Below are 15,533 nucleotides of genomic sequence, written 5' to 3'. Positions count from 1 at the left end.
GACTGAATAGCAGCATATGGCCCAAGGGCTGTGGTTTTGCCACTCATGCTCTATACTCTAGTCTCTTCCAGAGTTGAGTATAGCAGTCACTATCTTAATACAGTGTGTCACTATTTTATTACCTGCAGAGAAACAGATTAACTTCCTTTATTTAATACTGATAAATAGAAAGGCTTTTTCAAGAAAAAAAAGAAAGCTTACATTTACAAAAGTGATTTATGCTAATATCTGCCATTAACAAAGACAAATACTGAAATCCACACAAAATCAGAATTAACTTCTACAACTAAAAAAAAATTATAGGGTAATAAAACTGTAGGAAAAGCTGTATGTAAAAAGAAAAAAAGACAAGTCCCTATGCAGCTAATTACAAGAGAATATTGTAAATACATTCAAAAAGTTTTCCAAAAATCTTGCAGCCTCATCTAGAAACTGATACATGTTAGGATTCTTGATCTATACCAAATTATAATGTTAAAGGAAATCATGAAAACTGAGGTATATATTTGATGCATTAGAAACTATCATTTGAACACTATTTAAATAGTTTAATTATAAGGTCTAATTTCAAGTTAAAGTCTGTAAATGGAGATTAGTTTGGATTATATGACACAGGAGACAATAAAACATGTTCTCAAAGACATGCCAATACATTTTCTTGAAACAAAACCTCAGCAAATGAGAATTTTCATACTGTGCATGGGAATAACTAAAACCTTTATTAGATATGATTTTCCATTAACAATAATGTGAAAATTAGAATTATGAATTCAAAAAGCAGTGAAGTCTGAAAATTTAAAAAGTAGACTAGGTATTAGGGGATTAAAGGTAAAGGAAGACGAGAATGTTTCTTTAATACTATTCATTCTTTCCCCTCTGTACACAATGTTGCATATATACAACTACTTCATTTTTATTGACTTTATATAATAGTGAAATCCCTTTAAGCAACCTAGGGTATACAGTTGGTGTCCAACTTTCAGGGGATTTTGGGGGGGGAGTAGAAACACTTGATTAACAGTTTTCACCCACACATGTTAGACAATTTTTTTCTTTTTTTGCCAAGATTTTAGTAGTAAATTCATAAATATAGGAAATACTTTCACTCCTTCAGTGTTAAAATAGAAAACCAAAGAGTGCCAACAGTAGTGGCTTAATTATTGGTATACAAGAAAAACACAACAACAATGGGTTTTCTTAATTACGCATTTTAAATATCAATATGTGCATTTGTTTTTACAGTTATAAATTTTTTTCTCATCTGTTTTAGACAACAGCTTGTAATAGTTTTGAATCCATTAAGATGTTGCTTTCAATTTGAAATATTGTGTATACATGTATATAAAAAATAACCCAATGTATGACTCATCTGACAGATGTTTAAGATCAATAACGGCTTATTTTTCAACATGCAGTTAGGAAGAGAGGGAAGCAAGCCAACCTCTCTACAGTATCTTTTTGCTGGCTTGTTTTTGCAGTGGTATCAATAGTGGTTTTTGGAGGGAGCCATGTGCCTTCAGCCTATCTAGTCAAGATCAGATACCACAATCAACAAGGGCGGTAGAAGAGATGGGGAAAGGGGAGTGGGTAAGTGTTAAATATCAATTTTTTAAAGTGTGCATTTTGTACTCTTTCTAGGCACAGGATTAAAAATACGCCAATGAGGAAAAATTTGTTATAATTAGGAAAAAACTGCAATCAAATCAAGACATAATAGCCGAATTAAGTTCTTTTAATAGATTGCATATATAGATGTTTAGCCATACTCTTAGATCAACTCTTTAAGAGTAGAACTTTATATCCAATTTACATGCTCTAGATACCACCTTTCTTATTTTTTACAGTAAGGTCTGGTATTCAAATACCCACTTGTACACTGACAGCTTTAAGAAAAACAGGACACAGAGGGAGTTGTCATTTTTAGCAGCAATGAAATACCACTAACCCCTTTTTACATACCGAATTCAAGTCACTATCAGAGGTGAGTGCACCACAAAGTCACCAGGTACAAAATTGCTAGTTCATTTTTAAATTAATAACTTGAAATTACCCCTGCCCCCCACCCCATTACATCTTTTTATAAACAGCAAACATTTTGCTATTTTATACATAGGCTAGCAGGCTTGTTTCAATATGAAAGTGCTAATTCATTTACAGATTTTTATAATCAGTTATGTAGTGCTACAATAAATGTCCAATAATCTACATAGGAACAATGATGAAAATGATGAAGACTGAATAAGGCTATCAGATGACCTTATCTTATTTACATATAAAGAATAGATACCCAATGGTGAGGAAGAGACAGAAATTGGACAAATACTCATAGGTGTAAAAATTACATCTACCTTTGAGTTTTATACTGTAAATGAGACATTTTAAATAGTCCTGTAGCCCATGCCTATTTTTTCCTCAGAAAAAGAAAAGCTGCCTTCATGACATCCCCTCTTGTTTCAGATTTCCACAGTGTCACTTTGAAGCTTCAGAGTCAGGATCTTACTTTCTTCAAAAAATAAAGAAAATACTCCCTCTAAGGTACCTCCCATCCCCCCCACCCCCAAAATCCCGCTGATTTCTTTTCCAGTGCCAGGTTGCATGATCAGGTCCCATCTCCTGGGGTTGTTGTTTCTTTTATCCATCTATTGATTATTAGTTTAGAATAGATAACATGAACCAGTTCTGGAACCACTACTAGGAGGAACACAAGCTCTTCACTACAATCACACAGCAGGAAAGAAAGAGAGAACTCAATTCATCCCTGGTGCTGGGCCTCCAAAATTGAAAGAACTTGGCACAACTGGAGCACTGAATTTGTATCCTCCATGCTTCTCAATCATTTTGGATTCTAGAAAACAAATAAAATTTTAGTAGGGCATTCAATCATCTACTAACTTGGGGAGAAACTGACAAAACATTAAACAAGCCAGTAGCTTAACCATCATTAATGGCCAGGAAGTTCCAAAGTCCATGATTTCTCCAATGTATAGGGGCAAGGGAGCATGCATTATGTAGAGAATATAATCTCTTTTACTGTATGCTGTAGACTTCTTAGCCAATTTTCACTTCCCGCTGTTAAGAAAAAAAATCTTTTTTTTTTTTTTGAGACAGAGTCTGGCTCTGTCACCCAGGCTGGAGTGCAGCGGCACGATCTTGGCTCACTGCAATCTCCGCCTCCCAGGTGCAAGCGATTCTCTCCTGCCTTAGCCTCCCGAGTAGCTGGGACTACAAGTGCGTACCACCACGCCCGGGTAATTTTTTGTATTTTTAGTAGAGGCAGGGTTTCACCATGTTGGCCAGGTTGGTCTAGAACTCCCGACCTCAAGTGATCCATCCGCCTCAGGAGTCAGGAGTTTTTGAGACCAGCCTGGCCAACATAGTGAAACCTCGTCTCTACTAAAAATACAAAAATTAGTTGGGTGTGGTGGTGCGTGCCTGCAATCTCAGCTACTCGGAAGCTGAGGCACGAGAATCACTTGAAATCGGGAGATGGAGGTGGCAGTGAGCTGAGATTGCACCACTGCACTCCAGCCTGGGTGACAGAGTGTACTCTTCTCAAACAAATAAATAAAATAATTTTTTTAATTTATAAAAAAAGTCTATAGATAATTGTTGTGCATTAACAATGGTGTATAACCTAAAATGTACTTTTGTTTGTTTTTATTTTTTTTTTTTAAGAGACAGAGTTTCACTCTGTCACCCAGGCTGGAGTGCAGTGGTGCAATGTTGGCTCACTGCAACCTCTGCCTCCCAGGTTCGAGCGATTCTCCTGCCTCTGCTTCCCAAGTAGCTGGGACTACAGGTGTGCACCACCATGTCCAGCTAATTTTTGTGTTTTTTAGTAAAGACAGGGTTTCACTGTATGCTGGCCAGGCTGCTCTCGAACTCCTGACCTCAAGTGATCCGCCAGCCTCAGCCTCCCAAAGTGCTGGGATTATAGGCGTGAGCCACCGCGCCTGGCTTAAAATGTACTTTTAAAAATTGCACACTGAAACATTTAAAGATGAAAAGATATGTCTGGGAGCTATTTAACTTTGTAAGTTTTTACATTTTTGGAGACGGGGTCTCACTCTGGCACCCAGGCTAGAGTACAGTGGCACAATAATGGCTCACTATAACCTACACCTCCCACGTTCAAGTGATCCTCCAGCCTCAGCCTCCCAAGTAGCTGGGACTACAGGCATGCACCACCATGCCTGGCTAATTTTATTTTTTGTAGAGATGATGTCTCACTATGTTGCCCAAGCTGGACTTCAACTTCCAAACTCAAGCAACCCTCCTGTCTTGGCCTCCCAAAGTGCTGGGATTACAGGCATGAGCCACCACGCCTGGCCAAGTGTTTAAATTTTTTTTTTTTTTTTTTGGAGACGGAGTTTCGCTCTTGTTGCTCAGGCTGGAGTACAATGGCGCGACCTCGGCTCACCGCAACCTCCACCTCCCGGGTTCAAGCAATTCTCCTGCCTCAGCCTCCCGAGTAGCTGGGATTACAGGCATGCGCTACCACGCCTGGCTAATTTTGTATTTGCAGTAGAGATGGGGTTTCTCCACGTTGGTCAGGCTGGTCTTGAACTCTAAACCTCAGGTGATCCACCCGCCTCAGCCTCCCAAAGTGCTGGGATTACAGGTGTGAGCCACTGCGCCCGGCTTAGGTGTTTACATTTTTAACAGAACTTTCTACTATCTAACCATCACCATGAGCTAAAGTTATTGCAAACTGAAAGTAGTCTTCAACTGTACTTTTTTTTTTTTTTTTGAGACAGACTTTTGCTCTTGTCACCCAGGCTGGAGTGCAATGGCGTGATGTCGGCTCACTGCAACCTCTGCCTCCTGGGTTCAAGGACTTGCCTGCCCCAGCCTCCCAAGTAGCTGGGATTACAAGCATGCGCCACCATGTCTGGCTGTGTTCTCTAGTTTTTTTTTTGTTTCTGTTTTTTGGAGATGGAGTCTCGCTCTGTTGCCCAGGATGGAGTACAGTGGTGCAATCTCAACTCACTGCAACCTCCGCCTCCTAGGTTCAAGCAATTTTCCTGCCTCAGCCTCATGAGTAGCTGGGAATATAGGCATGTGCCACCATGCCTGGCTAGTTTTTTGTATTTTAGTAGAGACAGAGTTTGGTCATGTTGCCCAGGCTGGTCTCAAACTCCTGAGCTCAGGCAATCCACCCACCGTGGCCTCCCAAAGTGCTGGAATTACAGGCATGAGCCACCATACCTGGCCCAATTTTACTTAAAAATAAGCAAACTGGGGCTGGGTGTGGTGGCTCACGCCTGTAATCTCAGCAGTTTGGGAGGCCGAGGCGGGCGGGTCATGAGGTCAGGAGATCGATACCATCCTGGCTAACACAGTGAAACCCTGTCTCTACTAAAAATACAAAAAATTAGCCAGGTGTAGTGGCAGGTGCCTGTAGTCCCAGCTACTTGGGAGGCTGAGGCAGGAGAACGGCATGAACCCGGGAGGTAGAGCTTGCAGTGAGCTGACATCGCATCACTGCACTCCAGCCTGGGCGACAGAGCAAGACGCCATCTCAAACAAACAAACAAACAAACAAACAAAAAAAACGAAAAAAGCCAACTGTAGCCAAAGCCAAAATTAAGTTATCTTGAATTAAATCCCTCAGATTAGAGTTAATTCCTATCACCTGCAACAACTATACCTTTTATATCATCTTAAATGATATAAAATTTAATGATATAAATTTAAATGATATAAAATTTTAAAGCTATAAAAGTCACTAATTAAAGAGGAGTTACAGTTAATTAACATACCATGGGCTGCTCTTCTTTGATCAGCCAGAGTTGCTATGTCCTGTAACTGTTTTCTTTGTTCTTCATTAAGACCGTGAGTCAGTGCCTGATACCACACAGGATTACGATTTTGAATAGCTATCAAAAAATAAAAACAAGGGAAAAACAACATGAATAAGAGAGGCTTGGTAGCTCCGTTCTATACTATTCCTCCTACTCCATCCCGAGGCAATACTGAAATTCTGATCTATTTTATATTCTCCCAATAATTTTTAAAATTACCATATTTGTGAAACAACAGATATAGGAATAAAAACTAATTACAGCTTATCTTTATGCCTCCAAAAACTCTAATCATTCTTACGATCCATCTCTCCAGCAAATAAGGACTCAGCCTAACTAGTTCTTATATAGTAAGTAACAAACCAGGGAGACTTCAGGAATAAAGCTAACCCAACCATCTTAAAAGATTCAGAGCTAAAGCAACTTGAAAATCATCAAGGCTACTGTGGTACATGGGCCCCGTGTTAGGAACCATTCTTTAGGGACTGACATGTGGTGTCTGTCTACAAAGTGCAAGGCACACAAACAACAAGTTTGGCACCTCAATCAGTTCTTGCTGCCATGTAGCTCAGAAACCAGCACTTTGTGCTTCTGTAACGTTTCATCAAAACTGCCTTGTCATGGGCTTAGAAGACTCAAATCCTTGGTTATCAGATAATGTATTCTATCAAAAAATATATTCATCAGTTCCCAATGCATAGGAAATGATATATAACAGCAATTAACTCTGAGAGGAAAAGATGTTTCAAATACAGGGGAAATTTAATTTCTTAATGTGGATGGTAAAACACAAATGCTATACCTTGTTGAAATCCAAGTAAATGATGGTAAAAACCAACCAGAACCTAGTATTCTGGAGCCACATACAATGACACATTATAGGAACAGTGGACTTTTCTTGGAATATTTAACAGTGTATGTGGCTCCAGAATCCTAGGCATATATAATTCAAAAATCTCAAGGTTAAATTAGTTGTTTAAAGCTAAAAATTTGATTATGCCGAAAGTGCTAATTTAGTAATAATAGATTAAATTAGTTAACACATCATAGAATATAGGAAAAAAAGAATTATAAGATCATATGCCATAAATGCTAATATACTCTAACAGGTAAGTGTAGGTTTGGGCAGGAAAAAAGGATACACACAAATAATAACATACAACAAACAGGTATACACATAAGAGTGATTACTTCTGAGGAAAGCTGGGAGACTGGGAATCAGAAGTAGCAAAGAGGCACTGTCACTGTATACTTTTTTGAACTACATTATTTTCCTATAATCTTCCAAAATTACAATCTAAATGTAAAATAACAGGATGAATAAAGAATACTCAGAAACTATGGCAACCTTAGAAATAATTTTGGTTACTTTGCCTAACCAGCCTTTTCTAGTCTGGGTTTGATATCCTCCAAACTCTTCCTTTAAAGGGCAGGCAGAAACTACAACAGATTTGTTCAATGAAATGGATCCACATGTAACAAGTTGACTTACTTTGAAAGATAGCTTTAAATATCTGATACTCATCAACAGGGTTATCTTCATCATCAATGATTGTGGAATAGCCTTCCAGAGCAGTCTCTTCAGCATCATCTTCTTCCCAATCTTCATCATCTCCATCTTCACCAGCCTGCTTTGCCAGAATCTCCAAATATTCTTGCCCATCTTCATCAATATCATCTTCATCACTCCCCAGTTCCTCTGCCAAGTCATAACATAAGTACTTTTATAACAATGACATATTTTGTTACTCAACAAATTGACAGTCATCTCAATCACTGTCAGTAAATTACAAGTCACAAGTGACAAGAGAGAGCTCCAGGAATTGGTGTTTAAATACATGTTCAATAATGAATAGAAATGAAAATTTCCATAGGAGTCCAAGAAAACCAACCTTGATTTAATGTGTTCTTAATACTAGACATCTGAAAAAGGACTGCGCAGTATGAACACACTACCGTTACACCCACCAAACCTTTTGTAAGATTTTTTTTAAAAGGCTGGCTAAGTTAGTAAATGATAAAAGACAAAAATAGCAATAGCTATCTTATGTTGAAACCCTTACAATAATTTCTCTTAATATTTTATCAATTTATACACTGATAGTGTACAGTCTTATAGATAAAATGTATTTATCAACATTTAATTAACATGTTATAGTGCAAGTATGCTTAGGTTTTAGAATTAATAGATGATGGGATGGATATCTCCAATAAATTTAGTCAACATTAAGACCATAAATCTTTAGAAGCTTAAAAATAAAATGAAAACCCCATAATTCGCCGGGCGCGGTGGCTCACGCCTGTAATCCCAACACTTTAGGAGGCCAAGGCAGGCAGATCACGAGGTCAGGAGATTGAGACCACCCTGGCCAACACGGTGAAACCCCATCTCTACTAAAAATACAAAAATTAGCCAGTGTGGTGGCACATGCCTGTAATCCCAGCTACTTGGGAGGCTGAGGCAGGAGAATCGCTTGAACCCGGGAGTCGGAGGTTGCAGTGAGCCAAGATTGCCATTGCACTCCAGCTTGGCGACAGAACGAGATTCCGTCTCAACAACAACAACAAAAAACAAACATAAAAAACCCCCATAAATCTTGTAATAGTAACTATAATGATATGTGTACCTTTGTTAATACTGTTAATTCAGTGCCATCTGCCAAGCACTATTTAAGCGTCAAGGATTCCCTCATGTAATCCCCACAACTTTTTTTAAAGAAATGGGGTTTCACGGCTCAGTGCAGTGGCTCACACCTGTAATCCCAGCACTTTGGGAGGCCCAGGAGGGTGGATCATCTGAGGTCAGGAGTTCGAGACCAGCCTGGCCATGGTGAAATCCTGTCTCTACTAAAAATACAAAAATAAGCTGGGCATGGTGGCATGTGCCTATAATCCCAGCTATCTGGGGGGCTGAGGCAGGAGAATTGCTTGAACCCGGGAGGCAGATGTTGCAGTGAGCCAAGATCGCGCTGTTGCACTCCAGCCTGGGCAACAGGAGCAAAACTCCATCTCAAAAGAAAAAAAACCAAAAAACAAAAAACTGGGGTTTCACTGTGTTACCCAGGCTGGAATCAAACTCCTGGGCTCAAGCGAATCTGATACCTCAGACTTCCAAGTAGCTGGGACTATAGGCTCATGCCACCATATAAAAAAGGGAACTATAATCTCTCGCTCTTAAGTGGACTCAGCACTTCGTGTCAACTCTATTATTATATACATAATTATTTGGCTTTGTAATACTTTCCCACAGTCGGATAGAAAACTTTTGAAGAACTGCATGACATCTCATTCATCTTTGTATCTACAGTGCTGAGAATGTGTAAAATAAATCTTTGTTGGTTGCATACTATAATGGTTTGAACTGTTCTACATGTTGGTAATACAGCTGAAGTTCCTGATTACATCACTCTAGTGAGAAGACAGGAAGTCTTTTCTGTGAATGAAAGCATTTGGGTATGATCCCACATTTATTTGGGAGAAGGGCTAGTGATATATATATATATATATATTTTAATCTGAGATGGAGTCTCGTTCTGTTACCCAGGGTGGAGTGCAGTGATGCAATCTTGGCTCACTGCAACCTCCGCCTCGTGGGTTCAAGCGATTCTCCTGCCTCAGCCTCCCAAGTAGCTGGGACTACAAGTACCCACCACTACACCCAGCTAATTTTTGTATTTTTAGTAGAGGAAGGGTTTCACCATAGTGGCCAGGCTGGTCTCGAACTCCTGACCTTGTCATCCACCTGCCTCAGCCTCCCAAAGTGCTGGGATTACAGGCCTGAGCCACTGCGCCCGGCCCAGTGCGGTAATATTTCTAAGTAGATAAGTTTTGTCTTCTTCCATTGAAAATCGCTTACCGGTTTCATCATCATCTTCAGCTTCATCATCATCATCACTGTCATTCTCATGTTCTGCATGGCAGGCATATGCTCTTTTCAATCCGTTAAATAAAAGGATAAAAGCCGGCAAAATCTGTCCAGAAACCTGATTTAAAACTTGGGGTATCTGTTCCATATCAATAAGAGCACAGAGTCCGAGAACACACATCTTTCTGTCATGAAGCCTAAAAAAAAAAAAAAAAAAATCTGTTTTCTTTTCTTAAATAAGCAGAGTTCCTCCCAAAGCAAATGTAGTAAAATTGCAATACGTCACTTACCCCAAGAAACAGTCAACATCATTAAGCCACTGTGTAATAAAATGATTTGTAACTGGTTCAACATTATTAGGGAAGCGAAGATTTTCTAAGGTATTGAGTAGTAGGTGTGGATTATAATACAAAGCTGCAATTGCAACTTGCAGACACATAGTTCGAAGTTCACTTGTCTTAACCTCTCTTGTCAGTCTTTCTAAGGCTGCTTCCACGAATAAGGGAATGCACTACAAAAAAAGATAGCAAGATATTCTAAGACTATAATTAATAGCATGCAAACATTCTAAAAATATTAACTTCTTTGTTGCCTCAATTAACCCTATTGTAGCATTAGATGACCAATATTTACTGCTGAGGCACTGCACTGGGAAATCTAATTTTAGAGAAAGTCTAGTAGTCTTCATGGAGCTATTAAAAGCTCACGACGGGCCGGGAGTGGTGGCTCACGCCTGTAATCCCAGCACTTTGGGAGGCTGAGGCAGGCAGATCACGAGGTCAGGAGATCAAGACCATCCTGGCTAACACAGTGAAACCCCATCTCTACTAAAAATACAAAAAATTAGCCAGGCGTGGTGGCGGGTGCCTGTAGTCCCAGCTACTTGGGAGGCTGAGGAAGGAGAATGGCGTGAACCCGGGAGGCAGAGGCAGTGAGCCGAGATCGCGCCACTGCACTCCAGCCTGAGCGACAGAGCGAGACTCCGTCTCAAAAAAATATACGAAATAAATAAAAAATAAATAAAAGCTCACGATGATATCAATCATGGCTTCACAAGTTCCTATTAAAATTGACCGTGGGCCGGGTGACGTGGCTCATGCCTGCGATCCCAGCACTTTGGGAGTCTGAGGTGGGCAGAACACTTGAGGTCAGGAGTTTGAGACCAGCCTGGCCAAAATGGCAAAACTTCATCTCTACTAAAAATATAAAAAATTAGCCAGGCGTGGTGGCAGGCGCCTATAATCCCAGCTACTCAGGAGGCGGAGGCAGAGAACTGCTTGCACCTGGGAGGCAGAGGTTGCAGTGAGCTGAGACTGCGCGACTGCACTCCAGCCTAGGCGACAGGGCGAGACAGCGTCTCAAAAAAAAAAAAAAATATATATATATATAAAATTAGGCGGGTGTGGTGGTGTATACCTGTAATCCCAGCTACTTGGGAGGCTGAGGCAGGAGAACTGCTTGAATCTGGTTGCAGTCAGCAGAGAATGTGCCACTGCACTCCAGTCTGGGCAACAGAGCAAGACTCTGACTCAAAAAAAACAAAAAACAAAAAACAAACAAAACAAAACAAAAAAACTGACCATGGATATTTAATTACTAAAGCTATCCAAAAAATCTTAAGCCAAAGTTTACCTTTCATGATAACAAAGTAGCCATAAAACTTAGTCCAATTCCTGTACATTAAACATATGATCATTATTACATATTAGTTAAATTTTGAACTAAAAATATTAGTTGTCTAGATGTCTCAATAAACAAAAACATACAGAATATGCAACAAATGCCAAAAAATGAAGAAAGAAAGTGGAAGGAAAAGATGACCCCTCTGAACTACAAATCATTATTAGCTTCACTGACCTGGTCAATGCCACGCCCTTTGCACTGCAGAATGATGACCTCTAACAATTTTGCTGCATGACACTCTGCATCTTCTCCTGCAACTCCTGTAAGAACCTGATCAAAACAGAATATAAATTGCAGTAAGGCTTTATCCTTTAAATCAGGTATCTAAATCAAGGAAACAATTTCCTACCCTGTGTACAGGCTCTGAGTATTACTTGAGGTACCCTAATTAATATGAGTAACTGCAATGTTCATTGCACAGATGAAAGACTAAAGGATCCGGATAGCTGTGAGGATCTGGAGCTGTCTGCCTCCTATCTTTCATAGTCCAGCCCTCTGGCATCTTGGTCTTTGTGATCAAAGTACCTATCCTGTAGTGCCATTCTGGATTACAGCAAGTTGACAACCACTAACTTCTCATACACAGGTGGTAGCTGAAACACCTAACCTTTCTCATGTAAAGAACTACAAAAAGCTAAGATGTTGACATTTCTAGGAAACCCTTTTCTCTTTAAAAAAGAAAACAACAATAACACAAAAAACCAGTAGGGGAGGGAGGAACAGAGGGAGGAAGAGGCAGCCTGTTGAGGGCAAATGTTGCCCTATAAACTCCAGACAAGAAACGAACATGGACTTGAAGGCTAGTGAAAACTAGATGAGTATAAACATATGAATAAGTGTTCAGGAATAGAAATCTAGATAGTATAGGTATATCTCTGCTCCCAGAATATTAATATAAATAATTGGCAGTAAACAATGACTAACATAACTAGATGATTATGTGTGACTTCGTGTTCAGAAAGGAAAGAGATGAGTGAAAGAAATCTAAAAACTTCATGGAGCAAATCATTTTCTAACGACCTACAACAGACATTGCTAGAAATTAAAATGCTACCAATTACACTGACTTTGATATTGATGGACTCCAGTTTATTTCTTTCCCCAACCAAACAAAAGGGGGACATTCATTTCCTATTGCTTGTTGTAAACCTATAGCTGCTAACTTTTTCCTTTATAAAACATCTCTATCCATTCCTAATCCTTTCAAAAATCTCTCAAGTTCTTGACTCTTTCCTTCTTTTGATTCCATAAGACTATGTTAGTTAAACTCCGGGCACTCTAAAATTCAAAAACAAATTCCAAGTGTCAGAGGGCACACAAAAGACATATATTTATCAAAACTGTGGCATCTAGGGACCAATGACTTTTAACTTTTAAAGCCCTTAATTCTGTCAGATCCATGTTTATATGTTTATTACTACAATGCAGTATCACATGAGTTTTCACAATTTCATACATTTTATAGCAGAAGCCTCATGAAATCTGATATATAAAAATGACCTACCTTTTTGCACATACTGTATATCATTTCAAGATACTTGGTGTCAGACAGAAGTGTGTCTGTATCAACTGTTACATAATTATGAAGGAGGGGCATCATATCTGTATTAATAAAAAACATCGGTTACACACAGAAATGCTTTCTTTGCTTTTGAAAAATTTCCTTAGAAAAAGGCAAATCTATGAGATCATTTTGTCTCTAACATTCACCTTTTTTTGGCGGGAGGGGGGACACTCTCACTCTGTTGCTCAGGATGGAGTGCCCAATACAGTGGTGTGATTAAAACTCACTGTAACACCAAAATCCTGGACTCAGGTGATCCTCCTACCTCAGCCTCCCAGGTAGCTGGGACTATAGGCACACGCCACCTTGCCTGATTAATTTTTAAAAGTTTTTTTTAGAGACAGGGTCTAATAGCCCAGGCTGGTTGAGAACTCCCAGACTGAAGTGCTTTCCCACCTTCCCAAAATGCTAGGATTACAGGCGTGATCCACTAAGCCTGGCCTTAACATTTAGTTTTAATTAAAACATATTCATTTATAATTAAATGCAGAAATGAACTTATGATTAAAGTGATTTTCTTTGTATTTAAACATAAAAATTATAGACACATTTTTACATTTATATGGAGAAGATTACAAGGGGGTGTGTGGGTATGTATCTGTGTTAACAAAGAATAAGCCTAAAATAACTAAATTATATAGCAGAAATCAATATCATGCATCACCACTGAGCATTAACTTCTACTGATAATTGTTCCGAACAGTGAAGCAGTCTGAACATTCAAAAGTGTACGTTCAGGCCAGGCGCAGTGGCTCATGCCTGTAATCCCAGCACTTTGGGAGGCTGAGGCGGGCGGATCACCTCAGGTCGGGAGTTCGAGACCAGTCTGACCAACATGGAGAAACTCTGTCTCTACTAAAAATACAAAATTAGCCAGGCACGGTGGCGCATGCCTGTAATCCCAGCTACTTGGGAGGCTGAGGCAGGAGAATCACTTGAACCCAGGAGGCGTAGGTTGCGATGAGCTGAGATCGCACCATTGCACTCCAGCCTGGGCAACAAGAGCGAAATTCCGACTCAAAAAAAAAAAAAAAAGTGTATGTTCAAATGATAAGCTACAAATAAATCAAAGCAGGGAAAACCCTCAGTATTTCCATGCTGATTTGACTCACCTGTAAAGTAATCAAAGCCATCTTGCTGAAAGACTTCAAATACAAGGGGTAGTAGCTGCCACATCTGTGGAGACACTTGTTGACATGTCAAACTGTGCGCTAAAGAGAAGATCTCCTCATAGAATTCTAAAAGAGAATACTAAGTCATTAGGAAAATGCTTGCTCATGTGAAATAGCACTAAATTCTTAGCACAATCAGAGGTATAATACCTAAGACATGCTGTTGTAAAACAGTACCAATGACCTGTAAGCAGATTCCCTCAAGCTGTTGGGTTATCTAAAAGAGAAGAAAAAAAATCATATGCAGTTACAGCCCACTAAATGACTTAGTAAGACAACGCATATTATAATTCAGTACACTTAAATATAAAGTCAATATTGTGAAAAAAATAAGTCTTTGTTTTAAAATGACTTACACATTATGAAATTGTGGTCTCAGATAAAAATAGAATGAAATACCATTACAATGAGAAAAACACAAGGAATGGCTAGCTTAATTTACCTAAAAAGGAAAAAACAACATTCTCGAAAAACGCAAACAACTATGAAAATAAAGGAGTTGGCCGGGCGCGGTGGCTCACGCCTGTAATCACAGCACTTTGGGAAGCCAAGGCGGGTGGATCACCTGAGGTCAGGAGTTTGCAACCAGCCTGGCCAGCATGGTGAAACCCCGTCTCTACTAAAAATACAAAAAATTAGCCAGGCATGGTGGCGGGTGCCTGTAATCCCAGCTACTTGGGAAGCTGAGGCAGGAGAATTGCTTGAACCCAGGAGGTGGATGTTGCAGTGAGCCAAGCGCCATTGCAGTCCAGCCTGGGCAACAAGACCAAAACTCCATCTCAAAAAACAAAACAAAACAAAACAAAAAAAACAAAAAACCATTCGGAAGATAGCCCATCTGTTATGTACAAATAGAGATTAATTCAGCTCAATGTAATTGAAAAGTCACTGTCAATGACTCACAGAGAAATTACCCGAAGGAAGGCATTATTGCTACGAATCTCAATAATCCTTAAGTCACCTTAGTTTTTCAAATTTTATTAGATATAGTGAACCATGGAATGTGAACTCAGCCCCCAACTCAAGACTGACAGGAAATACAAATTCCTCTATAATTGTCTAGATAGTCCTAAATTAGATCCCAAATCCCTGAGGGCCATAAGAATGTTAAGGGGAGGAAGGGTAAAATAATATCCACTAATCAGATATAAAAGCAAGACATCCATTTCAAATATACAGAACTTAATACATTTACAACTCCTAAAATAGAATAAACAATTAATCTGTTAAAACATAAAGCACCTATAGGATTGGTCATGGCTTCTGCTTATATTCAATTATAAGGCAGAATACAAAAACAGTTTACGTGGCTGGCGCGGTGGCTCACGCCTGTAATCTCTGCACTTTGGGAGGTCGAGGGAGGCGGATCACTTGAGGTCAGGAGTTCCAGACCTGCCTGCCAACATGGTGAAACCCTGTCTCTACTAAAAATAGAAAAATCAGCT

At 39.5% G+C, this 15,533-nt stretch overlaps 1 protein-coding gene across 1 annotated transcript in view; it reads right to left on the bottom strand.

The window, feature by feature from the left end:
- Positions 1–1,192: 1,192 nt before the first annotated feature.
- The window catches only part of IPO7 (importin 7), a 64,713-nt gene continuing 50,372 nt past the window's right edge, over positions 1,193–15,533 (bottom strand). The window contains exons 17-25 of the mRNA XM_031007663.3: positions 14,239–14,305; positions 14,029–14,154; positions 12,857–12,954; positions 11,527–11,622; positions 9,960–10,180; positions 9,661–9,866; positions 7,297–7,503; positions 5,763–5,879; positions 1,193–2,845 (exon numbers count right to left, since the gene is read on the bottom strand). Of these exons, the coding sequence (XP_030863523.1) occupies positions 2,748–2,845; positions 5,763–5,879; positions 7,297–7,503; positions 9,661–9,866; positions 9,960–10,180; positions 11,527–11,622; positions 12,857–12,954; positions 14,029–14,154; positions 14,239–14,305 (1,236 nt within the window). The 3' untranslated portion in view covers positions 1,193–2,747. The remainder of the gene's footprint in view (positions 2,846–5,762; positions 5,880–7,296; positions 7,504–9,660; positions 9,867–9,959; positions 10,181–11,526; positions 11,623–12,856; positions 12,955–14,028; positions 14,155–14,238; positions 14,306–15,533) is intronic.

The sequence above is a fragment of the Gorilla gorilla genome, chromosome 9 (assembly GCF_029281585.2).
Source record: "Gorilla gorilla gorilla isolate KB3781 chromosome 9, NHGRI_mGorGor1-v2.1_pri, whole genome shotgun sequence".
In the NCBI taxonomy this organism is placed as follows: Eukaryota; Metazoa; Chordata; class Mammalia; order Primates; family Hominidae; genus Gorilla; species Gorilla gorilla.
The sequence above is the reverse complement of the archived record's forward strand: the minus strand, read 5'-3'. Positions and strand labels throughout refer to the sequence as shown.